This window comes from Cheilinus undulatus, linkage group 3, assembly GCF_018320785.1.
Source record: "Cheilinus undulatus linkage group 3, ASM1832078v1, whole genome shotgun sequence".
Lineage (NCBI taxonomy): Eukaryota > Metazoa > Chordata > Actinopteri > Labriformes > Labridae > Cheilinus > Cheilinus undulatus.
The window spans coordinates 47,114,352-47,141,986 of record NC_054867.1 but is presented as its reverse complement, the minus strand read 5'-3'; the positions used below and the strand labels follow the sequence as shown (position 1 = coordinate 47,141,986).

General features: G+C 38.7%; 1 protein-coding gene and 1 non-coding gene across 2 annotated transcripts; one reads left to right on the top strand and one right to left on the bottom strand.

The window, feature by feature from the left end:
* Positions 1 to 11,968: 11,968 nt before the first annotated feature.
* On the bottom strand, positions 11,969 to 14,135 carry si:cabz01071907.1. The gene is made up of 2 exons (XM_041783696.1): positions 13,702 to 14,135; positions 11,969 to 13,355 (listed from the first exon to the last, which is right to left on the bottom strand). Exons 1-2 carry the CDS (start codon positions 14,123 to 14,125, stop codon positions 12,328 to 12,330), a joined length of 1,452 nt encoding a protein of 483 aa, XP_041639630.1. The 5' UTR covers positions 14,126 to 14,135; the 3' UTR covers positions 11,969 to 12,327.
* Positions 14,136 to 14,364: 229 nt separating this feature from the next.
* On the top strand, positions 14,365 to 14,436 carry trnap-agg. The gene has a single exon. It is a non-coding gene; the product is annotated as a tRNA-Pro (tRNA).
* The last annotated feature ends 13,199 nt before the right edge of the window (positions 14,437 to 27,635 follow it).

Here is a 27,635-nt window from a genome sequence, read left to right as displayed (position 1 = left end):
TAAGCTCTAAGACATGAAGGAAATCTAAAGCACAGCAGGTTTAAGCTTCCTCTGTAATTTTATCTGGCATGACAACCAACTGGAGCAGCTAATTTATGGACCGACAATCAGGAATGTGCAGACATCAGGTAACAAGATGCAGGATGCCACTGACCTGCTTTCCTGTGCATGTGCATCACAGCCATCTGAGTCATCAGTAATGAAGGAAGAGATCAGCTTGAATAAACAGTTTATTATTGAGGTTGACAGTGAATGGATACTTTTGGGGGGTAAAAAAGCCCTCCTTCTACCCTGGTATACTGCTTATGCAAAAATATAGATTTATCAATTCATCTGGTCTGTCTTTCAATCATCAGTGCAGACATGGATTAGACTATGGAATAGAAATATGATGACCAATTAAGTATTTTCAACTGACTAATTAGAGGTTTTCTTTCACAGAATTAGGTAGGAGATAGAAATGAAATTATCTTAGAATGAAGGAAAAGGAAATGACCAAAGAATAAAGTGGATAAAATACAAAACAAGTGAAATCACTTCTGTCAAATAATGAGAACCCCAGTGGGCTACCAGGGCATATTTTTCAGTATCCTAATCACATAAAGCATTTAAAGTCATTTAAGAATGCTGTTACTGTACACTTTTTTTATGTCATATCATTTTAACATTTTTATCCTTAGAATACCTCAATAGTTTGATGTTTTGACCTTCTGTGGTACAAAAAGGATTGTAAACATTTAGAAATGGATTCTGTGATAAAATCACTCTTTTTATATGTTTCACAAACAAATTATCAATTGGTGGGAGTAATTAAGAGCAGATTAATCCATAATTTAGGCTACATATGATAAATTTAGCATGAATGATAGCTTAATTACAATGAAATTATACAAGAATCATCTCAATGGATGGTTACAATTAGCCTACCGCAAAAATTCTGACAACTGATGACTCCCAGCGTGATTGGCTGAAAGGATCTGCCCACATTGAGGGCCACGTTCGGTGGAGTCTCTTGGGAGATTTTTTATTTAGACAACTCACGGTGAACCGTCACATAATTAAAGGTGAGCAGAAAACCTTTTGATTAAGAATCAGGATTTCTGCATATTGGGAATGCTAAATGAAGAGTTGTCTGAGAAAAGAATTCAAGAGACTGAGTATAATATTTGGATTTTGGATTTGGATATATCATTTTAATTTGGATATAAATAGATTTAATGGACATAAAAGTGATTACTTGTAAAGTGCAGTACCCTATGTAGTTTTAGTTTAGTAGGGTTAAGAGCCTGTGTGCTCCGATAAGGGCTTCCAAGATCCGCCAGAACAATAGCATACATGTTCTGGAAATATGATCTGATGTCATATACAGGGGTATGTCCTCAGTGGTTGCATATTTTGTATATTTAAGGTTATATACCTAAAACTCAAGGAGTTCCCAAGTTGAGGCTTTCGTCCTCTGTGGTTGTATATTTTGTATCTGTATAGTTATATGCCTAAAACTCAAGGAGTTTCCAAGCTGAGGTTTTTTAAAGGGGTCTGGAGCCAGCAGTCCGGGGGGCTGCCCTCACGTGTCTTTCCCACTCTCTTTTTCTTTCTTCTTGCCTGTCTGAGTGTGGTTATTTTATAGAATAGGGTACAGGGAGAGAATCACATTTGTCCCAATGTTACTCATCTGTGTGTCATAAATTAATTAAATGAATTAATAAATTAATAATTATAATATACCTATATGTTACTGTGTGGGTGGATTTTCATGTCAAAAGGCGGTTTTACAGGTTAAGTACCGAGTGTATTGGTCAACGAGCGCTGGCTAAGAATTCCTTGGTGGTTAGTCCTGGTCTTTGACATGCTCTGTGGGGTACGGAAGAGTATTGGGGCCACTGAAAAAAAAATTTTTGAGACGAAAATTTTTTTTTTTCACTTGTGAGAAAAAAGTCAGAATTCTGAGATTAAAGTCAGAATTCTGAGATTAAAGTCAGAATTCTGAGAAAAAAGGTCAGAATTATGACTTTATTCTTCAAATGAAAAAAAAAGTCTCCATTTTTTTTTCAGAATTCTGAGATTAAACTCAAAATTCTGACTTTAATCTCAGAATTCTGACTTTTTTCTCAGAATTCTGACTTTGATCTCAGAATTCTGACTTTTTTCTCACAAGTGAAAAAAAAAATTCGTCTCAAACTTATTTTTTTTTCAGTGGCCCTAATACTCTTCCGTAGTAGTGGGGCATTGGAATACATAAGGGGATTTTCCCTCAGTACTGTTATGGTGTAACTTAATGGACTGAGTTAAAATAAATGTTCAGATTGGTTCAAACCCCAGCGGGCAAGCGCACGGTATCTTACATTCTGTGTAGAAGCGTCTTGGCTGGATCTGACCATTTAGACCCTGAGTCCCTCAGTACTGTTAAGAAACACGTGTGAAATTATTGAAATGTGACGAATTGGTTGACAGTCACGTTAAGTGACTTGTGTGTAAATCCGGTACAGTGGTATCAGTACCAGAAAAAGTTAAAGTTAAAATGAGTTGCCAGAGTGTTTCATCTCTGAAGAAGCCTGAATTTGTTGTACGTTTGTGCCGGCACACTGTGTTATTTGGTTGTTGTTTGTCTAGGTTTGTTTGTGGTGTTAAATGTGTAATTTTGAGCTCAGAGGGAATTCCTCATTTTTATTTTTATTTTGTTTTGTTTTTGTCTTTGTTTATTTTTTAATCTAAATATATTTCTTTTTTTTAATCTGAATTTATTTTTGGTTAAAGCAAGCTTGCAAGGCCTAGTGAGGTAGAATGCATTCATTCAGCACTTTGACAAGGCCCATTATTTTTCCTTTTAATTCTCCTTTCTTTTGGTGCCTTATTTATGGTCTTACATATTAGAAAAATAAACTATTGAATATGTCTAAATTTAAGAAGAAATGGAAGAAAGAAGAAGAAATCTGACATGCATTGGAGAAATGCTGAGGAAAACTGTGTGTGTGTCCTCTATGTGTATCTGATTCTGCCTGTGTGTGTGTGTGTATCTCAGTGAGACGACTCCCCCGTCCTTCACAAATGCAAACTGAGGGCTTGAACCTATGGCGGCCTTGAGAGGCCTAGAGAGGCTGTGAGGCATAAATAGAGAGAACTTACAGAGAAAATTAATGAGCAAATAGAGAGATAGTTGAAGCGCTTTATGAATAAAATGTATTATTATTATTATTATTATTACACAGCTGTTAAGGAAAAGGAAACATATTTTGGGATTTTTTAACAAAGGGATAATAATAATAATAGGAAGTACTTTCTGATTAAGTACAACAAAACACATTGTCAGGAGTTAAAATGGATTAAAATAAAAGTAAACACGTTACTGCATAGGCTGAGGAATTGAAGGTGTTAACAGTAAAATAAGGGAAGTTAAAACTAGAATTAACTAAATAAAAATAAATAAAAACCTGAAATAAAGACAAATTGATGAACATAGTTGAACTTAAAGCAAGGAAAATAACATAATTTACCAATAAACTACATGAGTAGGGTCACCATTTGACATGTTGTAAAGTTAAAGAACTATGCATAAGTTTGATAGTTGATTTCCTGACAATGATTTTATGATTCAACTTTTCCTGGACAGCAATCATAACAGACCTTAGTTTGGACAACAACAAAAACATAAAGGATTTAGGGTTAAGAGTCTAATCTAAACACAGTAGATATTGCATGCTAATTTATGAGATTGTGAGAAATGTTCAAGTCACACAGACTGGAAACTGATAACGAGGGAGGAGTAGGAGCCAAACTGCAGACATGACATGGAGACTAGTCAAAGCTATGATACCAGCACAGGCTAGAGAAACAATATCGACGCCAGTCAAGGCTATGAGAAAAGCAGATGCAGAGAGAAGGAGACAACAACAAAAATGATAGTAGGGAACAGAATGTTCTGACACAAATGACACAGACAGTGAGAAGGACGAACAGACGCAGGGGACACAGACTCAGATTACATGATACAAAAAAACTACACTATATGACGCCAATGATGACAAGAAGTAATGGCACTATGAAATACAGACCTTATACATTAGCGGACACAGCCATGACAAACTGACTACCATCACTGACTGATGCAGGGAATCAGGAAATTTTAAAACAGGAGGATGAAAAACAGGCCAAACTAGCAAAAAAGCAGATGGGGAAACAAAGGGAAATTTTTAACAATGTACAGACTGAGATAAGATAAATTAGAAACAGAAGCAGGCCATGGGAAAAAAAAACTGTTGTTGTTGTGCTGTTGTACTTGTTGTATGAATGAGGAAAAACTGAAGATGAAATACTTTTTCTCTTGGTTTGTCTAATGAATGAATCTGTAAGAAAGAAATTTTTGAGCCAAATTATATTAGGGTTATAGCAATCACGTAGAAGAATTTCAAAATATACAGTTAGCTGCACATTTTGCATCTGAATGTCATGACATTAGAGATAACTTTTGTTTTTTAGTATTTTATTATTATCAGTATTATTATTGTGACTGTCATTATTAGCGTTTGTTTTTGATGTGCTCTGATTTGGCAACAAAGGTGTCAACAATCAATGACATTAACCCATTGGAACCTGAAAACACAAATTATAGCCAGAAACTTCTAATTCTTGGAACTGAAATGTTTATTTGAACTTCTATTGAAATTCAAAAGATCCTAATTTCCATAAATTATAATTTTTGGCAACTGATAATCCACCTGAGGGCAATTCTATCATTAATAAGATTACATTCAGAAGTTTTTTAGTAATTTATTGATCATGTTGATAGGTAGAGGTGTCATAAAAGTATGTATGAAAAATGATTTAACAGGCTTTAAGGAGTTGAAGCGTATTTTCAAATTGAACTTGAACTTTGACATTAGGGCCATGTTATATTTATTACATGAGACGATGGGCAGTGTGGTCTAAGGGGGACTATATTCTGTTTGGGGAATAATACAAGGCTTAAAAAAGATTTATTGAATTATATTGATGTAATTGGTGTACCTAGGGGTGTGTCAGACCACTTCAAATTATCTGACCAAATTGCTGGTGGCTTTGAATCAATTTTCATTTGGATTGCTCCAAACAAAAACATAGATCACATAAATTACATTCACTATGATGTTCAGCACCTGACCAATCTGACCAGAGATGCCATTTCTGGACCATCAGAACAACTAGCTGCCACATCCCTAATGAGTCTGCAAATTAGAATAGCATTAGACGTGTTATGGGGTAAAAAGGGGGTGTGCTATGTTTAGAGATTAATGCGGTATATAAATTGTTAACTGTACAGCCGCAGATGAATCAATCAGATCTAAAGTCTCTTTTCAACAAAATGGCTGAAGACTCAGGCATAGATAACCCATTTAATGACTGACTGAACTACTAATTTGAACAGTGGAAAGGTTTGATCACCTAAATATTCATTTCCCTAATCACTGTAATTGCCTTTTAACCATATGCGGGTGTTGTCGTATCCCATGTGCTCACTCACTCGCTGAGGTGATCACCACTGACCTGCCCAAGGCTTACCAGATGGCCACAATGGCCGCTGAGACTAGAAGATGACTGCGAGGAAGATGATGAAGATTGTTTAGTCATCACCCTGTAGATGTTACTCGAGGCTAAGGCTAAAACATGCTTACACAAAGTTTATGCATAAGTGTAAAAGGTGTGATATTTGTATTGCTCATTGCAGACATGTTTACCAGTAGAGTAATTAAGGGTTTGAAGCTCCTAGGGACAAAGGATTTCTAACACAAATGAATGTACTCCTGGTAGTTAAAAGGATAGCTTATGCGTTTATTCAATCATGCATTAAATGTGAATGTTATTATTTCCACTGCTCTGTGCAACGAAGAACTGCTTGCTGCTGTTAATGCAACGAAGAAACTGCTTACACATATTGCATACATATAGTTTATTGTCAATATGATAAAATCATATTGAAAGGGGGAATTGTGACATATTACAAGATAAAACATTGTATTTTTCATATGCAGTTGACATTTTCCTCTGCTAAGATTAGAGTTACGAGTGAGTGGCTCTTTTTGTGTACAGTGATGATGACAGCTAAGGTTAACGTAGTGAGACCACTCTTTGTTACACACTGAGGAGGCCACACTGGACTGGGAAGTGACGTAATTCACAGGACTCCTCCCTGTCAGGAAGTGGAGGAGGATCCTCCCCTGAAGATAAAAAGATGCACTTATGGAGGGTTAGGGGCTCTCTGCGCTGAGAGCTCGCTGGGACACACACAGATGGGTGATATTTGTGACATTTTGTAAACTTTATATGTAATCCTTAATAAACTTTGGGTCAATGACCATTTAAGCCGAACTCATGCTCTCTTTGTCCTTCTGCCAATAAGAGAACAGCGCAAAATTCTGACACTACTGTGCACAGTTCTACAGTTCTGTTAGTTGAACATGTAATAAAATTATTTGTTAAGTGTTTTTGCTAGACTTTTTCGGGTAATATAATAGGCTAGATATCTCTCCTATCCCTGACTGAAAAGAAAAGCAGTGGTACGGACACAGAAACCTGTCAATCACTGTTTAAACGAAAACGGAAGTAGCGTACAGGGGGAATCCCTTGTCTTGCTCAGGTCCTCTGCTTCTCACCACAGGGAGAGCAAATGCTGACCTCTGGCGGTTTTTCAGTGACGTAACACCGGTCCATTATTAAAATTAACGGTCTTTTTAACAAATCTCAGCTGATAGATAGGCCTACAGAATTTAAAGCAGCTTTTATTTAAAGAGAATGGAGAAAAAATACGTCTGGTATCATCAGTTTTTCTTTTTTAAGAGAGAAACGAAAGGTTTCTCGTCTATGACACCTTTGGAAACTTTACTAGGTAGACAGGTAAGGTGATGTAGAATCAACCGGAAGTTGTGTTAACAAGCTAACGTCAAGTACCGAGCTTCACATGTCCGCTGATAGGCTATTTTTCAGGAGAAACTACTCACACGGATAATCCTGAAGATAATTTGCTGTGTGTGAGTCACCGTTTATCTGTTTATGGAGATACACGGAGCATTTGGGAACAATTTCATCTTATACTACCATGATGTGGGTCAACTCAGGTAAGTGGACCGATTCCACCTAAAGTTAACCCTTTTAGGGAGTGAACAATGCCATTTTCCGTTATATTTTAACATTATATGCGATTTAAAGAATGTTTTGAAGCAACAAGTGGCTTTTCTCACATTTATTTGAGCTGGAATATATTGGTTTGGGATACAAACTGTCAGAATTCATGCAGTATGAGGGTTTATAAGAGATTGTCATGGGTTGCATTTTCGCAACAACTTTTTGTTGGCACAGAAAATGGTAGAAATGTTTGTCCAGCACGAATACGCTCTTTTCACGCATTCCACATTGTCAGAGCGGAAGTGATGAAAGGCAGTGGAAAACAACATCCAGGTCTGCTTGTCAGTCGCGAAAATGAATGAAGTGAAGATGAATTTTTCCAAGTTTCTCGACAACCTTCAGAAACTGGCGATCGCTGATGTCAGTGGGATTGCTGACACGTTTTCCTTGACCTCAAGCTCCAAACTTGAAAAAGATTACAAATTCTTTGTCTAAGGATATTTATACAACTACGAAGGTAGGTATGACGGTGAATGCTAGGCTAACAAGCAAGCTAGCTGTTTTAGCCAAGTGGTCCTGGACCGAAATCATATTCCTTTACTCGCCAAATGCGGGTAATAATCAACGTTGCTCAACATAATCAACGATCTCAATCACCCCGACGGTGAATAGTTGTTTTTTACTTTATAATTCTGATTATCACCTATCCAACACATACTTAGAATGACTGTATTTCGTCCCTTATCCAATCTTTCACCCAGTGGTCCTATGCAACATATTGAGGCAGTTCGAACTTTTCCTGCATTGAAAATACAGCAATTATAAGCCATAGTTGGAGAAATTCATTTCTCTGATATATTCTCAAGTTTACCAAACACTGACTGGTGGACTGCACTGTTAATTTTGATGTTACATAAAGTGATAGCCGAGTTATCTCTGATTTATGGATGTTAAGTTTTTCGTACTGTTTGCTAAGGTCCGTTTTTTAAAGTGGCTTTAAAACGAAGCATATGTTGTAATGTTTCCCTTTTTGTGTAGCTGTGTGTGTATCAGAGATAAAAGATGGAGAGCTGGTCATTCGAGCAAGATGCCACAGATCGATGCTGCTGTCATTGCTGTGTGATGTTGCCTGTAAGTACAATGTTCAAATAACAGTCATTCCACACAAGGTTCCAATGCTCTTAAGTATTTAATGCTCTAAAATTGATGTGTTAACTCTTAGTCTAAATAAAATGCATGCATTTGCCAGTTTCCTGATTGCTTTGGAAAAGATAAATGCCATGGGGAATAACTCCAATCTGTGAGATTTCACCAAAATAAATTAGGAGCATTGTTTCCTGTAATGTCTTATCATGTCATGCAAATGTGCTTAAAACAGTTATGGTCTGAGTTTTAAAAACAAACTTACCTTTGTGTGTGTGTTTTGTTTTTTCTCTAAATAGATCACACTAGAAGCTGCCACAGTCCCTATTGTGGTCAGAACCACATCCTGCTCCTGAGAGAGCCCTTTGCAACCATTTGGTGGGGCTTCTTTATCAAAGTGCCCATTTCAGCACCTTAAACTACAAGATGGTGCCATTACATTTGTCATGCACAGACAGACTGCAGACATGGCACAGACCTCGGACACAGGTTGGGATTTATAACTAGATTAGAACTGATATAAGGAAGAGAAAGCATTTTTAGGGACACAACTATAAAAATCTATGTTGTGTTTTAACAGGGAATCCAGCCGGAGTCGGTAGATGAGATGGTGGTTTGTAAACCTAAATTGAAGGACAACATTCATGTCAAATCAGGTGTCAAATCCACCTTATATGGTGTCTATTCAGGTGATGCATTTAATACAATTTATTCAAGAAATTTTTAAGTAAATGTGTATTTTTTATGTATGTGTGTGTACACTGATCAGCCATAATTACATGAACACCTGGGCAATATAACGCAACCAATACAAAAGGTCTATCCACAAATTTTATTTATCTGAAGCTTCTACATTTTCAGTTTTTGTTAACATGGTCAGGAGGTTGACAGTTGTTCTTTGAATTAATTGTATGACTCATGCAGCCTTTGCTATTTTCTATGGCGTGGTCTGCTGGGGGAGCAGCATCACAGCAGCCGACAGAAATATATATATTTTTATAATGATATTTGTGTACATAATATAACATATAATATATAGTATACATAATATAATATATATTTGTATCATACATATAAATATCTCCACCTTATCCATCTGTAACATATCCAACATGTACATGACAGCTGTAAATATCACTTTTTTTTTTTTTTTTAAGTTTTTCATCTTTTTATACATCTTTTTTTATTTATCGCTGCTGTAAATTTGGAATTTCTCCTTGTGGGACTAATAAAGGAATATCTTATCTCTTGTTTTGTCAAAGTTTGAGTGGGTGGTAGTGATTTATTGGAGTGATTTTATTAAAAGGTGTTCTTACTATTTTGCTCCCCTCATATTTGTTAATGAAGTGGCCAGAATTTAAGGAACACCTTTCAATATAAAACACTCAAGTACACCATTAACACCTACTATGTCTTTGATTATAAATATCAAGTTCAATAATCACCTGTCTGATCATGTCAACAAAAATAAAGAATACAGTCTTTCTGAAAGTAGAGTTTATGGTACAGCTGTTGTATTGGATTGCATTAGATTGCCTAGGTGTTCATAATGTTAAGGCTGGTCGGTATAGATAGACAGATAGACATAGATAGATAGACATAGATAGATAAGACAGAGATAGACACATGATCACATGTATTGGTATCTTTTGTGATAAGTCCCCATCCTGATCCAGATGTGATGTCTGCAAGGGAGAAATTGAAAAAGATTCAGCCACAGCTTGGTCTCTGCAAAATTCTTCATGGACCTGAGGAACTCACAATGGTGGAGTCCAGATTTGGTCCAGTGCCCTTTGGATCAGTTTTGTCCTACCAGTGCCCCCCAGAGACTAATAGGGAAATCATAAAGCATGCACCAGGCCAACAATTTCCTGTGCTGCCTGTTGAGGGCTACAGATTTCAAGCAGACTTTGACTTTACACCTGACTGCAAGCAACATTGACCCCTTGAGAGTATAAAGGTGTCTTATGATCTTTCTGCTGCCATTGAGGCTGAGACCAGGGAACAATGCAGCAGCCATCTGTGGTTCCAGGTATGACAACCAAGAGTGACTGCCAGCAGGTTCAGAGAGGCTTGCCATGTGCTTGGCGAGTCCTCAGCAAAATCTCTGACATTTTGCATGCTGAAAGGAACACCACAAACCCAGGCTATGAGAAGGGGTCTGATGAAAGAGAATGACATTTTAAAACAGTACTCTGATATGCGTGATGTGTCTGTTTACCCTTCTGGCTTTGTTGTGTACCCTGATGCACCTCACCTTGGTGCCAGCCCAGATGGCAGGGTTTTTGACCCGACAGAAGCGCCTCCTTTTGGACTGGTTGAAGTGAAATGCTGTGACACTGGCTGTGTCGCTGAGGTGAAACACCTGAGCCAAATAAAAGGTTAAGCTACCCTCAAGAAGAGTCACAAGTATTACTGGCAGATCCAGGGTCAGCTTGCCATTAGTGGGCTGGAATGGTGGGACTTCGTAAAAGACACACACAGAGATATGACAGTGTAGAGAGTCTGGAAGGATGAAGACCTTATTCATGGTATGAGGCAGCAGCTCGACAGGTTCTATTTCACTATCTACATGGATGTTTTTCTCAAGTCTAAATGAGCACTGTACAGTATATCTGCCTCTTCTTAATATAAGGAGATTAGTGTTTGTTCCATTCTTTCATTGTGGTGGTATGCAGTTGAACAGCTGACTGTTTCAGATCAGATTTGTACATTTCTATTTGGTAAGTTCAATGAAATGTTTTGCATATGCAATTTTATGGCTTCTGTGATATCCTTCGTCAGTTTTTGAGCCGCATGTGTACAAAGCCTCTTACTCTATTGATCCTGTCCTGTACATTTTTAACTGTTTACTTATCCAAAAATTCAATCTTGCTGCCTTTTGCATACAGATGTTTCTCACTTTGAATATTTGCTGTGGAAAAAGTAAAAAGGGGTCTGTTTTAACCACATGCTGGCAATTGTCTTGTCTGACACCCACAAAAGTAGTATGAGGCATTAAAAAATATGATAGAGAAATTGTCTATCACATGGTTGATGGTTATGTTTGTTGGTTTGCAGGTAAAAAGGAGGCATCAGTTATAATTAAAGTCCGTATAGCCAGCTAAAAACTCCTCACAGGGGATTTAAAGGTACAGTGTGTAGAAATGGGAATATTTAACTGCAAGTAGTGGTCACATTCTAGATTGAAACACTCATTCGCTCACCCCTCTTGTCAGTAAAGCTCCTGTGATGAATGACAAGTATGATCCTCCAATTTACAAGTTTTACCATCAAACACATCTATAAATTTCTATTCTTTGTGCACAACAACCACACTCTTCATCTTCCAAGTGGTGCATTTCGGCCACTTGCTAATTACAAAAAGGCATATGTTACTAGCTTGTCCTTTAAGTAGAAACATAGCAGTGCAAGACAGTGGCCACTAGGGAAGAGGACCCATTCCTATGTAGATCAAGTCTTGTTTTAAGTGAATTTAAAAAAAAAACATTTTGTATAGAAGTGATTATGCACTAATTTCAACAGATTTAGGAATATAACATTCAATTTCTACCATGTCTGTTCTGATAAATGCCCCTTTAGTGCATACTGTGGGAATGATGCTAATTACTGTGCTGATCAGTAACTACAGTTGACACATGCAGTTGATCATATTTTAAATAAAAATAAGGCAGTTGTTACAACAGGGTCTTAAGTCTTTTTAATTGCAATATTAATTCATTTTAAAATTACCTGTAATTCAATGTTTTATTTTTTTACATTCAAAATACATAAAAACATTGCTGTAGAGGCCCAACTACATAGAAAAGGTAATGGTTTCAACAGGGTCAGGGCTCTTTAATTAATATATAAATTCATTTTAATGCCAAACTGTTCAGATTGTTTTTTTTTCTCCATATATACATATATTGCAATAGAGTTGTCTCTATACTAGAATTTTCATTTCAGTATAACATGAGTACACATTAAACTATGTTTTGATATCACAAGAACTACAAATGAACTCCAGGACATCAAAATTGGCTACAGTACATATTTTTGATTTTTGATAGAAAAAGTACTCGATAAAAGGGGTGTGCTGGTTCCAGCCATCTATACAGGCTTGTCACTTTTGATGTCTAAAGGGCCTTGGTAGCTTGTCAACAGGCAGCAAACTGCCCACAGCTGGTTGATGGAGCCTGCCAAGGAGAGAGGAACAACACCATCCCAGATGTGGTATTCCTTCACACGATGTATTGCCCTCTCCACCAGAACTCTAAGACATGCAATGGCTTGCATTTTTTTAGCGTCTGCACTGCTGAGCTGAGGGGCAGTTTTAAGTGGTGGAATGATCAGCGTTGCACCGACCTCTGCTAACATGTCTTCAATCAAAAACCCTTCGTCAGCCATGACTCCATCCCCTGGCTGGAGATACTGTGTCAGACATGCTCTCCTGGTTATTTCTTTGTCAGAGATTGACCCAGTGTATAATTTAGATATAAATGTAATTACCCCACAAGGTGCAATGCCAATTAAACCTTTAAATGTGGTGTGGTTCTTGTAGCTGGAGAAGGTTTCAGATTGTAAGGTGAGGGAAGATGATGTTTCGCAGCGAAGTTCTGTACAGTCAATAATCACTCTGACTTTGGGGCAGTATTGCAGGAACTTGTCAGGCATGGTGGCCTGCACCTGCTCCCGAGTCATCCAGATGGGGAGTGATCCAAGGACTTGATAGAAGTAGCTTGTCCATGTAAGTATGGTGCAACTCACTGTAGATACACTGATACAAAATATAGATGCCAGTACCTTTTCTTTGAGTCCAGCTGCAACACGGCAGAAGAACATGAAGCACTCATCAATGAGATGCAGCTTGCGGTGGGGGCTTGGAGCCTCAAATTCTCCCTTCTGTGCCTTTGACCAGTACACCAGCCTGGAAGCAGATGGAGAAACTGACTCCCAGAAAATCATGAAGACTTCTTCTGATGGGAATCTGGTGTAGAAGCGGAAGTCTTCATCTGAGGCACAGAAGCGTTTCATGTGAGGCTGCTGTTGTTGAATGGTCAACTGTTGGAGTTTAAGGTGTAGTTCTTGCACTTTCTTCTCTAGTTCCTTGATTCTCTCAGATGCATCATCTGATGTACCTTGGCATAAAAAATATCATGCATGTGATTATTAAATAGAGATCAACACTATGACAGTTTGCATCACAATTTCTCATTCAGACTTGCAAAATTACAATTTAAAATCAGTAAAAATGACTCCAGGATGGCTTTGAGACTCCATACTTCATTCAGGGTGGGAAATTTCTCTTGACAATACATAAACATGTCCAGCCAGACACATGTTAAATAGTCACTGTGTGACACAAGTACACAGACTCACTGACACATAGCATCATATAGATATGTCTTTAACTTTCAACGAAGTTAGCACGCTCAGTCAAGCTTTAGTATGTCTTTAGCATTTCCTAGAAAGTGTAAAACTTACCAGGTGGAGGTGGTTGAGCATAATCGTGCTCACAGCGAGTAACGGCAACATCAACTGCAGAGATCGCGTTAGCATCCTCCTCGGAGTCGGTTGTTGCGTCAAAACCCAGTCGCCTACCGGTCCGAGTTTGATTTCTGCCCCAGTCATTCCATAAAAACCTCGAAGGTACAGCCCCCTTTTTAATTCTCCTCAAACCTTTCGGGGTTGAATAGATGTCGTCATCTTTAAAATGCAAACTGCAGACATAGGTGCTGCCGCGGAGAATCCTGAAAGTGGCGCCCTCCTCTCTTCTAATCGCCTGAACCCAGCGACCTCGTAAACCCACATCTGTTGGAAAGTCGTGAAAACTTAAATAAGGATGCGTCTGTTTGTCATTTGAGCAACAGGGGACACTACAGTGACATCTGCGACTAGAATTCGCCATGGTTTTAACAGACAGTTCTTGCGGAAAAAAGTAGATATCTTCTTTCGGGAGCAGTAGAGACCCGGATGTTGTTTTCCACTGCCTTTGATCACTTCCGCTCTGAGAACGCGCAGCGTGAAAAGGGCGTATAGTCAGAAAAAATAAGTAGTCTACCACAAACGTCACGAAGTTTCGTTCATATTTGTGTAAAGTCCAGATTTTATGAGTTTTCCGCCAGAATTTCTCGCTTGGAGTCACGTGGCTCGTTGGTCTAGGGGTATGATTCTCGCTTAGGGTGCGAGAGGTCCCGGGTTCAAATCCCGGACGAGCCCTTGGGTTTTTTTTTTAGATTGGTAGTAAATGTTTCAAGTAAGCTTACAAGGCTTTCAATTAGACTATAAAGGTTTGCAAAAATACTGAAATGCTCAACAAATCGCAGTATTCAGCTCTGACGCCCAGCTCACCTGCTGTTTGCTTGCCAAATGAGTTTGTAAGACTTGTGCAGTATATCCTCCATCTGTTTGCCCCAGGTACTCACGGACAAAACTTTTTTTACATTGAGAGAATGGATGAAATCCAAGACCCCAGATATCTTGGGTAGGCATTTCCCAAAAATTCCAGCTGTCCAGTTTCTTCTTTTCTCTCAGTGGGGGCATGAATGAATTAGCCTAACAAGCAAAGTCTGGCATATTTTTGACAAACAAGCAAATAAACAAAAAATTGATGATTTGTTTCCTTTAAACTAGTGGTATGAATGACAGGGGACACCCTTTCCTATATGATCCCTCACTTTATAACTTCAGTAGGCATTTTTCTATGCCACAAAGAAAGTAAAAAAATATTTTGGGAGTTTAATTGATCATATCTGTAAGTCAAACTTGCTGACAGATTTTGGATGTATTATTTCACACTACTATTTCTTAAGTAGATGAGTAACTGGGCTGCATGATTTAGCTCATAATGATTGTCATGATTATTTCAACCAACACTGAGATCCCAATTGTCAACTGTGATTTTTAAAACATGTAAGGACTTTTTGTATTGTTTGAGAAATTTTCAAACCATTTCTTGTTACTTAGCTGTTTCCATGGCTGGCTAGATCAAAACTCTAGCCAGGCATTATTAGCCCACATAAGCCACTAATTATTGGTCAAACATGACCCAGCAGTGATCCACAAGATCCATACTCAGATAGGCCAGAAGTGAATATCAACCAAAAAAAAAAAAAAAAAGTCAGTGTTCCTAATTGAGAATATCTTTTAGTGAATTGTACCTAATATTTAGGCTTAATTTGGCAGCCGCTGGAACACATTTCAATGTAAATCATGCGTCCTTTAGTGGGAAGGCAAACGTCATGTCCGTATTTAAAATTCAATTAATTTTGCATTATAGAACCCCTTTACAAAATGTGAAGCTCTCAACATGTAAATAACTGTGTCTGAAACTTAACAAAAGGATTGAAACTAGTGTTGTCAAATTATTAAACTTTTATTTGTTATCAAGCTCAGAATTTCTTTAGTTAATAACAATTGATCTCTATGTTGTATTTAAAACTGTTTTTGTTTGATACTAGATTTTTATACTTTCCTCAAATAATAGTAGTTGGATTCCTGTTCTGTTTTCTGCTTTTATTTGCAGAAAAAAGAAACTGTTGGTAGGTAAAAGATTTTAAGGTGTAGTTAACCACAGAAAAATGAACCCACAATGGTTGAAAATGAAATAAGGGAACATTAAAAATGTGAACGTTTGATTAGACAAGCTGCAGATGACTTTTAACTTATCCACTGAGCTGTATGTGAGGTTTTCCACAACTAAAGTGAGACATTAAAAAGCAGCAGTGGACTTATTTTACATCATTTTGGCTGCAGGGAGACACTGCGTTGGCAAATGTGGTGTGAGAAAGCATGCAATTAATGTTACCAAAAAATGTTTGCTCTAATTTTTGACCTACATTGATTGCAATTAATGCACTGGTGCTAACAGTCCTAGCTGAAACAACATTTAAAATCCTACATACATCCAAAAAGATAAGGGCAAGGGAAGTAACACAAAGAAATATCAGGAATAAACAATAATGATGAAATGGTTCAGATCAGTGATCACCATAGTTTCCCATCCAGCCCCCAAGAGATTACTAGATTAAGAAAATGTGGATAAAAGGTTTTGAGGTTTTTAGGGTATCTTTTGTCTTTTGATCTCCACAGCTATTAAATCAACCCCTAAAAGATCACCTCTCCTGAGAGCAAGAATGACTTAACATTTGATCCGTTTTGTAAAAATCCATCTGTCAGCCATTATTAGGAATTACAATGCACGATTAACACAAACTGAGCAATACAGACCTGATTAAATCTGCAGTTTTCTGCAAGACAAGAAAAAAAAAGACTCAGGCCAAAAACACCTCATTTTTGGCTAATGTATTCTACGTGGTTGATTTATGGTTGTAGTTAGAGATGTACTCCAGGAGACTTTTTTTGTAAAGCTCCCTGAGCTGCATCTACACACCAAAATTCATTACTCTTTGTCAAAGTCCCTTCTGGAGCTGTTCCATAGAAGCACAAAAGGTGGCGCTATCTGGGCAATTCCTTAGGGCCATCTGTGAAACTTATATCAACCTCACATTTTTCAGACCCCACATGTGTGCCGATTTTCTTTCGTTTTAGAGTATGTTAAGGGGCCCTAAAGCCCTGGGGCAGGTTAAAATAATGATTATAATGACAAACCATTTCATTTATAATGGGGCTCTTGCACCCTGGGTGCTCGGGCCCTAGTAATAATTGAACACAAGTAAAAATACAATAAGAGGAATAGGAAAAATCTGTCCAGTGCTTTTATTCCTTTCAACCCCCACTAGAGGGCACAATTCACCAAACTATATTTATGACATCTAACAGACTTTAGTGCATGCAGGTTCTTTATGAAAAATCTTTTATTTTCATGCAATACTGTTAAGATTATCAGGTTTTAATACCTCTATGTCTTAAAATAATTTGATACAGCAGAATAAGGGGAAGGAAAAGTAGATGGGCAAAGGTAAAGAGTCTGGTCAGAAACACCAGATTACTCTGAAAATCAGGTTAAAAATATATTTTTGTAAGTACATGTCTGCATCAAATGTTTCTTTTTGAAGCATGGTATCCTACTGGCATCCTGTCTCTTTTTATTTGAAAGAGCTCTCTACAAACATCATCGATAACTAAAGAAGCACGAAATGCGCAAAGCATCACAGCTTGACGTGCTCTCAAGTTCACAAAAACCTCTGTTTGACTTCTAACCCCAGGGAGCCATGAGAAAGAGTAAGATTTCCTGGCATACATTTCTTCAGTTGCTTCTCTAGAGGAAATTCAGTTGTATTTTCACAGCTTGTTTTTTTTAATGGATAAAGAAAACCTTTTCATCAACTTTCATATAAAGCATAAACGGTGCAGGGTGGAGTAAACATTTGCAACAGAGAGAAGCAGAGCCAAGAGATATATAGAAAGAAAACAATTACATCTGGTTTCCTTTACATCCAACATTAATGTTTGGACTGTGGGAGAATATGCAGAGGCCACACCGAATCAGATGGAGCCCAGACTGAATGTTGTAATGCAATATGGGAAACTGATTGGGAATGTGTGTTTTAATTAAGACTTCACTTTGGGTGGACATTTTCTTGGAAATACATCTCCCCTGTCCCCTTGTTTCATGTGAAGGACTTCACCAATCCCACCAATCAGGGCTTACATGGATGACATGACGCTAGTCACCACGACAGTGCCATGCACAAGAAGGCTACTGAAGAGGCTAAGTAAGAATCTCAAGTGGGCTAGCATGAAGATCAAGCCTAGTAAGTCCAGGAGCATCTCAGTATCCAGAGGGAAGATTGTTGACAGGAAGTTTTTTGTAGATGAGGAAGAGATACCGTCGATCAGGGAGAAGCCAGTAAAAAGCTTAGGGAGATGGTACAATGAAGACCTGAATGACAGTGAGCAGGTGGAGAAGTTTAGAAAAGATGTAGTGGAGGGATTAGGGAGGATTGATAAATCAGGATTCCCAGGGAGGTTGAAGTTATGGTGCTTGCAGTTTGGGCTATTTCCTAGACTGATGTGGTCCATGTCAGTTTATGAGATCCTAATATCAAAGATAGAGAAGCTGGAGAGAGTAATTAACCAATATGTAAGGAAGTGGTTGGACGTTCCTTGGTGCCTTAGCAGTGTGGCACTGTATGGCAAAGGGATACTCCAACTCCCGATCACTAGCTTAACAGAAAAGTTCAAGCGCTCAAAGGTTAGAACAGAGCTGCTGTTAGCAGGGAGCAAAGATAGACTAGTTAGCAGTGTAGTTCCAAATCCATCCAGGGGAAGGAAATGGAACCCAAGACAGGCAGTAGAGGAGGCAGAGGCAGCTCTTAGGCATGCTGAGATTGTAGGCAATGTCCAGATAGGTCGGGGAGGCCTGGGGTTTGGCTCAGGTAGACCGGAGTGGAACAAAGCAGGTCCTAAAGATAGAAGGAGACTGGTAGTGGAACAGGTACGTAGACAGGAGGAAGTAGTAAGGTGTACTAAGGCTGTGGCTCAGGCTAAGCAGGGACAGTGGATGAACTGGGAGAGTTTAGAGAAGAGGAAGCTGAGTTGGAGAGACCTATGGAGTATGGAAGGCGGATCAAATTCCTGCTAGGGTCTCCCTATGACGTTCTACCATCACCCCAGAACCTAAAGTGCTGGGTTGACGGGAACCCATCTTGTCCTTTGTGCTCCAAGACAGCAACCTTGAGGCACATTTTGACAGGATGTAAGACCAGTCTGTCACAGGGTAGATATACATGGAGGCATGACAGGGTTTTGAAAAGTCTAGCAGCAGGAATTGAAAACAGAAGGCAACAGGTGAATGCAGGATGTAACCAGGGAACGAGAATGGTTCAGTTTGTCAGAGAGGGAGAGAAGGTTAAAGGAAGTAGGTTTTAAGGTGAGCACCAGTTAGGCCAGTTAAAGGATGCTAAGGATTGGGAGTTACAGGTAGATTTAGGAGGGAAACTTGTTATCCCACAGGAGATAGTTTGCACCAGTCTTAGGCCTGACATAGTGCTGTGGTCTGCGTGTAGTTTATTTTATAGACGGGAGGATTCTGTGGAGGAAGCCTATGAAAGGAAGAAGCTGAGATACGCAGATTTAGGAGCAGAAGCTGAACAGCGAGGATGGAAAGTTAGGACTCGTCCAGTAGAAGTGGGATGTAGAGGGTTTGTAGCAAGATCAGCTGTTTCATTACTTAGAGAGCTGGGAGTGCAGGGACAGAATTTGTGAAAGACAGTTAAGGAGATCTCAGATGAAGCAGCTCAGGCCAGCCAGTGGATTTGGATGAGGAGGAGTAATGTCAGCTGGGGCAAAAATGAAGGTTGACGAAACCCGGTAACTTCTCTATCCGTTAGTTTCGTTTAATCCTCTCTCTGATCTGTCTTCCCTCATGAAAATGAGGGAGTGGGGTGGGTAGAGCACCATGCCACGCCAGGCCAGGGGTGTGTTAACCCACAACAGGGTACCACACCCTTAGCTCTGCCTCCCCCACCTTATTGCGAAGCTTGCTCCCTCTCTCTCTCTCTCGCTTTCCCTAATGTCTCATTTTCCCCTCTTTTTTCCTCTTAGTTATTGGTTGTTGCACTGTAATCATGAGTGGTGTTAAGGAAGGTAGTATCAGCATAGTCAGTACCTGGAGCTTGCATGTACGGGTCTGTTGGAGGTGGCATGCTGTTGAGGCTGTGTGGGCCATGTGGTAAGATAGGTAAGATGATGTGTGCGTGTTGGCATGGTGGGTGGTGAGAGCCAGCATGGAGGGGGTGGCTCTGGGACGCTGAAGATCACTGTTCAGCCCTCTGAAGGTGTCGTGGGACTAACTGGACGAAACACTGACGAAGGAGGGTTCCCACTTGACAACTCCTGTGAAGTGCAGGTTTCTTAATATTCATCAGTCTGAACGGTTGACTTGTGGAAGCAAAGAGTAATGGACTAGGGATTTCTTCACTGAGTGCTGATCCTCTTTATAGGGCACAAGTATCTTGTGTTTTATTCAAATTCAATCTGTTGAGAGTTTTTTGTATTTGTGCTTTTCCCAAACTTTAGTCATTAATAGTTAAAACCTGAAGGCAATGTTCATGACCACAGCTGGTTGTTTTTGACATCCAGTGAGTTAACATACAACAGTCCTCCCTTTCTTTCCACTGGAACAATCTTAAAATGTTTCAGTAGACTACAGGAAGTATCAGTGGGTGTGAGAATCCATGATGCTATTAACCATACACCCCTTTGTTTTATAATCGTCACATGCAGTTAACAAAGGCTTGTTGTTTTTCTGCAGGTCCCATCTGTGGTGATGACTTGTCTCCTGACTGCTTCATCAGTCAGTTACTGACTTGAGGGAGGTATGAAAGTTAGCGACCTCTTCCTTACTGTTCAGACATGTTTATTTCCTGCAGCTTAAACCAACAGACACAACTCTGTGAGGTCCAATCTATGTCTGTTATTTTATTTGGTCTGCAGTTTAACATTACACTAGCTTAAAACTTCATTAAAAAACTGCAGCTTAATTTGGACTTCTGCGCTAAAATTGGACATTCTCATTTTTGGAAGGATCTGTATCACTTGGTTTGATTAAAGCATTCTTTTCTTGATGGATCCACTCTGTATTCAGAGCACAACTGTTGCAGATTGTCTCTCACCTTGGATGTGAGTTGGACTAATTAAGGCTGTAATGACCGCCTTCTCTGTCTCCCTGCCTCAGTCCTTGACAGCCATTTTTATCTGGGCAAATCCACACTCACTGTGGTCATGAATGAATTAGCTCGACGGGCGTAATTTTAATTAGATTGTGCAAAACAGGATTGACAGCTCTCTTGTTCTCTCAGGCTTAATAAGATAAACCTAAACTTGACTGGTTGAATGAATCTCTTTCTCTGTCCTTATCGGTTTCACTTTGTAGGGAAGTCATTTTGGCCATTCTTGAAATGCTAAGTTAGATGTATTAATTACATGGGCCATGCACTTTCTACATAATTCTCTGTCTCATCTTGAAATGCAGTCTTTCTAAGTTTTTTTCAGGTTGCAGGGTATTGAAAGGCATTGATTTACAATTCCGTCGATGCTCAGTATGCAGAGATTGCTGCTTTGCCCTCCATGTATCTGAGCAGACGTACAGTCCTCAGGGGAGGTAGAGACATACAAATGTTAAAAGAGTAAATAAGATATTCAGGCTGTCTAGATTGTGTGGGATCATAACTTTAGCTTGTTTTGGTCTGAAGAAAGTTTTGCAGCAGAATCCCCACCAAGTCTGATGGAAAAATGTTCATCCCCATGAGTAAGAATCCAGAAACCAGCCTGAGTAAATCTGCCGTCAGATAAGTAGGTATTGTTTTTTGTGTTGGAAATGTTCGGTGGCATAAAGGTTCATTCTTCCTGGAGCTTCTGCAAATCCTCAAAAAGACATTTTTTTAGGACTTGAACTCAAGGTACAACAAAACACAACAGAGAAATCTCAACAGTCTTTACTAAAAGATGAAAAAAGATAAATCATGACTCTGAAAATACAGTGATGGAAAACAGTGATAAAGTGTTGTTGTGCCTCCCTGCTTCGATGGATGAAGCTGGAGGCTTTATGTCCTTGGGTTAGGTAATATGGGATTTTTTTTGCTTTGTCAGGACTACACAAAGGTTCTTTAAGGTCTTGAGCTGTATTCAAATTTAAATAAGTAAAATGAGGGAGAAAGAGTGGACTATTTGAATATATTCTTTGAAATTAAAAAGGAATTTATTATGTAAATGTATTACTTTTAAAAAATGGCTGGCCCTTTTTGGTCTTGCCCCTACCAAGTATTCCATGTTGAATAAACATAGGCTAACTAAAAAAAAACCTTATTGCAATACAAAAACAAAACAAACCATCAGAAAAAACAACTTTCACCTAAAATAACTAAAAAAATGCAATTAAAATATAATAAAAATTAATACTGGGTGGAAAATCTCAATTAATTAAAGGGGACATATGCAAAAATCACTTTTTCAGGCTTTTCTAACACAAATATGTGCCTCTGGCCTGTCCACAATCCCCTCAAGTACCAGAAAAATCCATTACCTTCCTCCCTCTCTTTCTCCACCATTCAAAAAAGGTGTGCTGAAATAAGCCGTTCTCAGATTTTCCCCTCATGATGCCATGTGGGGAGTTAGCCCCGCCCCCAGGTTTGGTTGTCCCTCTCTGCTCTAAAGAAAGTTCTGCCCTCCTCTCCTGATCTTCCTCTCAGCTAAGTCCATAACGTTGGATTAGAGCGTCTGTAATATTGTAACATTAGCGCGCCGCATCCGTTTCCTCTCTAGGAGGGTGTGGTCAAGGGCGGAGTCAGACAGATCAGTGATATTTAAAGCCACAGACACAAACAGCAAATTCTGAACAGGGCTAAAACAGAGGGTTATTTAGACAAGCATAAACACAATACTAGAGTGTTTTTTAGCAACAAAGATCACAGGCATGTTTTGGGGACCTGTGAGACCAATATAAACTTGTCTTAACAAGGTAAAATATGTCACCCTTAATAAAAAACATTTCCAGATACTCCTAAACTCACCTCCGTGTGGAAGGCCCCTTAGGCGGGGTACACACATAAAGATAATTGGGCGGTTTTTGTCCCAATTTTCCCCCTTCCCGACCAAGGATGGCAAACGCCCGATTATCTTATGTCTTATAAGATTATCCTACAAGATTATCCTGTGGTCTGAGGTGTGTTAAGAGGGAATTTCTCCCGATAATCGGCTCCAAAAACGGTCGGGGCTGACAATCATAAATATTAAACTTGTTCAATATTTACCATCAAAAATATTCATGTGTGGGGAAAACCAACGACTCCCAAGTCAGGACGACGTGAATTGTGACGTGGAACAGAATGTAGCCAATCAAGAAGCGAGCTGACTGAGGAACAAGGAAGCAGGCGTAAATAAAAACAAGCATGACTGACCTGCTGAAGCATCATAAAGTTCATTTTTTTTAGTTCTGGATTTTTCCGTTAAAAATAGTCCCAAGAACGCCATCATTCCCTCCTCTTGTGTGTCCTCTTCCATGCTGCGTGTTGTGTTCTCCAGTTGTTGCTATGTTTCTTCTTTGTTTTTGTTAGATCACATGTGATCACGCGAGATTTCTGGCTTGGAGGACGAGATTCAAGATCTGTGGTGGGACAGAATCATGATGTGTGTGGTGTGCTGTGTTCAGATTATCGGAGCACACCACACACAGTACGATCAAAACTGTTCAGTCCCTGATTTTTTATCTTCATGTGTGGGGTCTCTAACAGATAAAAAATCTCTGAAGATTTGGAAAATCCTTATGTGTGTACCCCGCTTTAGTTGTTGCTGCTCATGAAATAGCCTGTGCTACAAAACGGCTCCTTTATGTAAGCCACAGTAGCTAGTTCCCATTTGAGTGCCAGTTTCCTTTCCTTCACCCTTGTCATTATTTAATCCACATTTAAAAAGAAAAACTGGTACCAAATGAAAAGTTGCTTGGGAGCAATACAACCAGCTCTACTGAGCTGAGCCAAATGCTCTGGATCTCTTAAAAGAGATGGATTTCCCGCCACAATGAGAGCAGCTTGGCTTAAAAATTACAGATAAAATCAGAGTTTACTGTGCTAAACCACAGCATAACTGTACTGAATCAATACGATCATTGTTTGACACAGCTTTTCCAGGCTTCAAAGAACCCAGTCTTGGTTTAACAAAGTTAAAACTTCTTTTGCAAGAACTCGTAGTTTTGGCACTGATGTGTATATAGATCAGAAGTTATGATTGGATAGGCAGGCATCAGTGTGGGTGTTTTGTTTTTTTAAGGTGTATCTTTTTATTTATTTATTTTTTTCCATTTTTAATCCTTACCAGAAACTTATGATGCCAGCAGCAGCAGGAGTATGCAACTTGGATTTGCTGGCAAAAGTGTTAAATAAACACAACAGATCTGATTTTTCTTATTGCTTGAACATCAACGTTTTTGACCCTGTGTACAGTCCTCTCTCCCTCGGCCGCGTGCCCAGTTTGATTTGAAGTTTGAGTTGTTTGTATGGATGCAAAATAAGAGACGTTCATTGTTAGATAATTTAGTTCTAGACCATCTCGAATGGGTAATGTTTTTTTTTTATTCTAATCACCTTTTTTCCTCTTCATATTTGAGCGTCCTGCGTTCACATCTGATAAATCATGTGAAATGTGACCCGGTTCATCCAAACAACATGTAAGGACATCTGACCTGACAAACAAAACTTCACCTTGTCAGTGATGCAATGCCTGGGAAGCTTTCATCCTTTGTTTTGTTTAGACTGCTGAGATGTTCTGCCACAGGGTTTCACAACCATAACACAAGACGGGGAAAGCACTTACATACACTGAAGCCATAACACCAAAGTCTTCCAGTACAAACTTTTTTTTTCCTTGCTGAGTTCTTAGGAAGACAAGAGGGATTTCTTTTCCCAGAACACAATGTGGGCAGGAACAGAAATCCAAGATGACATAAGAATCCAAAGTTATCCTGGAAAGTGAGCAAGAGAGGGCTTTGTGTTAAACCTGGACTGAAGCCACCAATAAGACAAATAACTATTAGATTTTAGGTAGACTGAGTTGGGAGATCTTATCTCTGATATCTCGTTCTTCAAGTGTTTTGTCTTAGTTCCCTCTTATTGTCTTAAAATGCTTGTAAAACTGCAACCCTGTGGTGCACAGTCAAGCTTTAAGCATCCTTTTTTTTCAGGACAACCTGGGCTTTAAGAATAGGTGTGCTGCTGTAATGTCACTTGAATTTTTAAAAAGTTATGGGACAATGAAAGTGGAAACTAAAACTCAAGGTTTTGTATGTTTGACACGCAGTTAACAGTAATGACAAAGACTTTTTTTGCGCAAACTTGTTCTTCCAGCCCTTGGGGACCAAAAAGTTAAGAAAAACTAATGTGTCAAAAAATCTTCAAAATATTCACATATTTACAAAAAAAAAAAAAAACCTTGCACTCCTTCGTATTGGTTCTTCTGGGATGTAAAATGACATTTAGCATTAGCTGCTACTGGCAGAAACCTTCAAATATGGATTAAAATATGCATAAAAAGATATTCAATGCAGTGTTACTTTCGTCGTCTAAAAATATGACTAAAAATGTTCACTGGCAGCCTTTTTTTCCATGGCAACAACTAGACTAAAATAGATCTGTGATGACTTAAACAGAAAAAAAACTAACTTTAGTTTTTGTCAAGATAATTAAACTAGACTTAAATGTAGTTTAGTTTTTGTCTGACTTTCAAAATTCATGATATTTCTCCACTGTGGGTAAATCTGTCAAAAAAACAATGCATCTGTAGCTATTCTGCCTCTCAGCTATAGAAAGCAGGGACCTCAGGTTTGGCAGGGTGCAGACAACACACTAGCATGATTTGGTACCAGATTTAGGCAAGAGAATAAATGCTTGGATTAAAAGTAAAGACTAAAATGTGAGGACTTGTTATGGACTAAAACTAGACTAAAATGTTTTGAGTTTTCGTCGACTAAAACTAAAAAGGGTAGAAATGACTATGATGTGACTAAAACTCAAAGACATTTCATCTAAAGACTAAGACTAAAATGAAAAATAACTGCCAAAATTAACACTGATTCAATGTTGGTATTACTATTGTGGAGTTGATCTTTAAGGAGCCCGGAAAGTCGCCCAAGTTCCAGACTCTCTAGGAAAGCTTTCACAAGGGCTGTGAAGGCGTGGATAGTGGCATTGGAAAGACACAACAACTAGCTACAACAGGCAACTTTTAATAACAGTTGTTTGTTCTTGTTATAGACAACAACACTGGTCTCAGAGGGTCAAAATATGTTATTTCTGACAAGTCCTTGACAGTCATTATCCCCAGTTGTTATACTGATGGAATCCATTCATTATAAATCAGTCATATCAGGAAGGAGTGCTTTCAAGATAGTCTGGCTGCAGACTGCTCATCGCTCATCTCTGACGGCTATTCTCACAGACCACACATCTGAGATGCCTCACATCTCAGAACGGAAACACACCCTAAAACTTCCAAAATTAACTTCCTCTTTTTCTTCATTGGTGTTTATATGCGGTTGGCATTCCCTTCCTTCTTCTTCTATTACCAGTACTTGGCTTCCATCTGAGATATGCTGTGTCTCACATAAGCAGTCTGCTGGAGGGCCATTTCAGATCAACAGCCAGACCCCTCTCGGTGTTTTTGGTAGCAGCTTACAGTGAAACAGATACCTTACAGAAATTAAATCGCCAAACTGCTTTTTTTTTCTGTAACTTTGTAAAATTGTTAAACTCGTTTGATATCCGAGTTGGCTCCTGTATCGGATTGAAGCAAAATTGTAGTGTGGCAGAATTATTGATGTTGGAAGGTACTGCATCTGTGTCCAAAAAAATGAAATCATATTGTATCGTGATGAAACTGGTGGTTTACGACCCAAATACAAGTATCAATGGTTTGCTTTGATTTAGTTAAAAGTTGAGTGAGTTCTGAAGCTGATACCATGATAAAGTTGGGGCATTGGTGAAGTGTAATACCATGTGACTCCTTGACTGAAATTCACAGCAGCCTCTGTCCAGCTAAATGTGCCTATCTATTTTAAATCATATTCTATAATTTCCTGTTACAAATTCTGGCAGGAAAAGTGAGTTATGTCACAGGGGAGTACAGAGAATATTTAATTCCCTGTCATCCCCTTGTAATGCTAATCCCATCTGACCACAGCTATAGCCTTGTCCAATAATTTCCCATTGCATAAATTTGATATAAAGTAAGATTTCAATTGAAGCAGCACATAGCACCAGAACGCAAGAACAATAAACAACTTAAACATGAGGAATTCAGTTGTTTTTAAAGCCTCTTTGTGTATATTTGGTATCACTGGATCTGTGTTTTGTTCTTTTTTTTCCCATCCCCCATCATTTCACTGTAATCAATGCTTAATCCCATTTCATAGCCAGATGGACTGATAGAGTTCTTGGCGTCAGCATCATGGGATAAACTTCTAATAACCCCTCTGATGAAACATGCTTTGTAATGGCCCTTTAGTTTCTGTCACACTCAACAAAGATAAAAAAAAAAACAGTTTCTTTTTTAAGACGTTAATGACAGATTTGTGTGAAGTTTGCAATACCATACACTGACAGGATGCCCAAAAATGTAATATATATGGGTTAAATAAAGGCAGTATCAACCAAAGATTGAAGTGTTTTCTGCACAGAAAAGTGTATGTTTGCTTTCACTGATGGATCCACTCGCTAAGAGGCAGGAATGTACACATAATGATTAACCCTTGAGGATGGTTTAGGATTGAATGACTCCCAACAGTCACTCATTACAACACATGAAAGAGCCCTCTGTTTCAGCAGAATTACAAGCAGCCATTCATATGATGCCATCTTGTATTAGCAAACAGGAAATATCCTTCTAACGAAGAGTAACTAGACCTGCTGTTAATTGCCATGTAATGAGGCAAAGGCCTCAAATACTGTCTTTTAATTGGGGGCATT

Coding starts and splice junctions, on each gene's coding strand:
- si:cabz01071907.1 (XM_041783696.1), bottom strand. CDS start 14,125: ATGGCGAATTCTAGTCGCAGATGTCACTGTAGTGTCCCCTGTTGCTCA. Junction 13,356..13,701: donor TGCTCAACCACCTCCACCTG/GTAAGTTTTACA, acceptor TTTTATGCCAAG/GTACATCAGATGATGCATCT.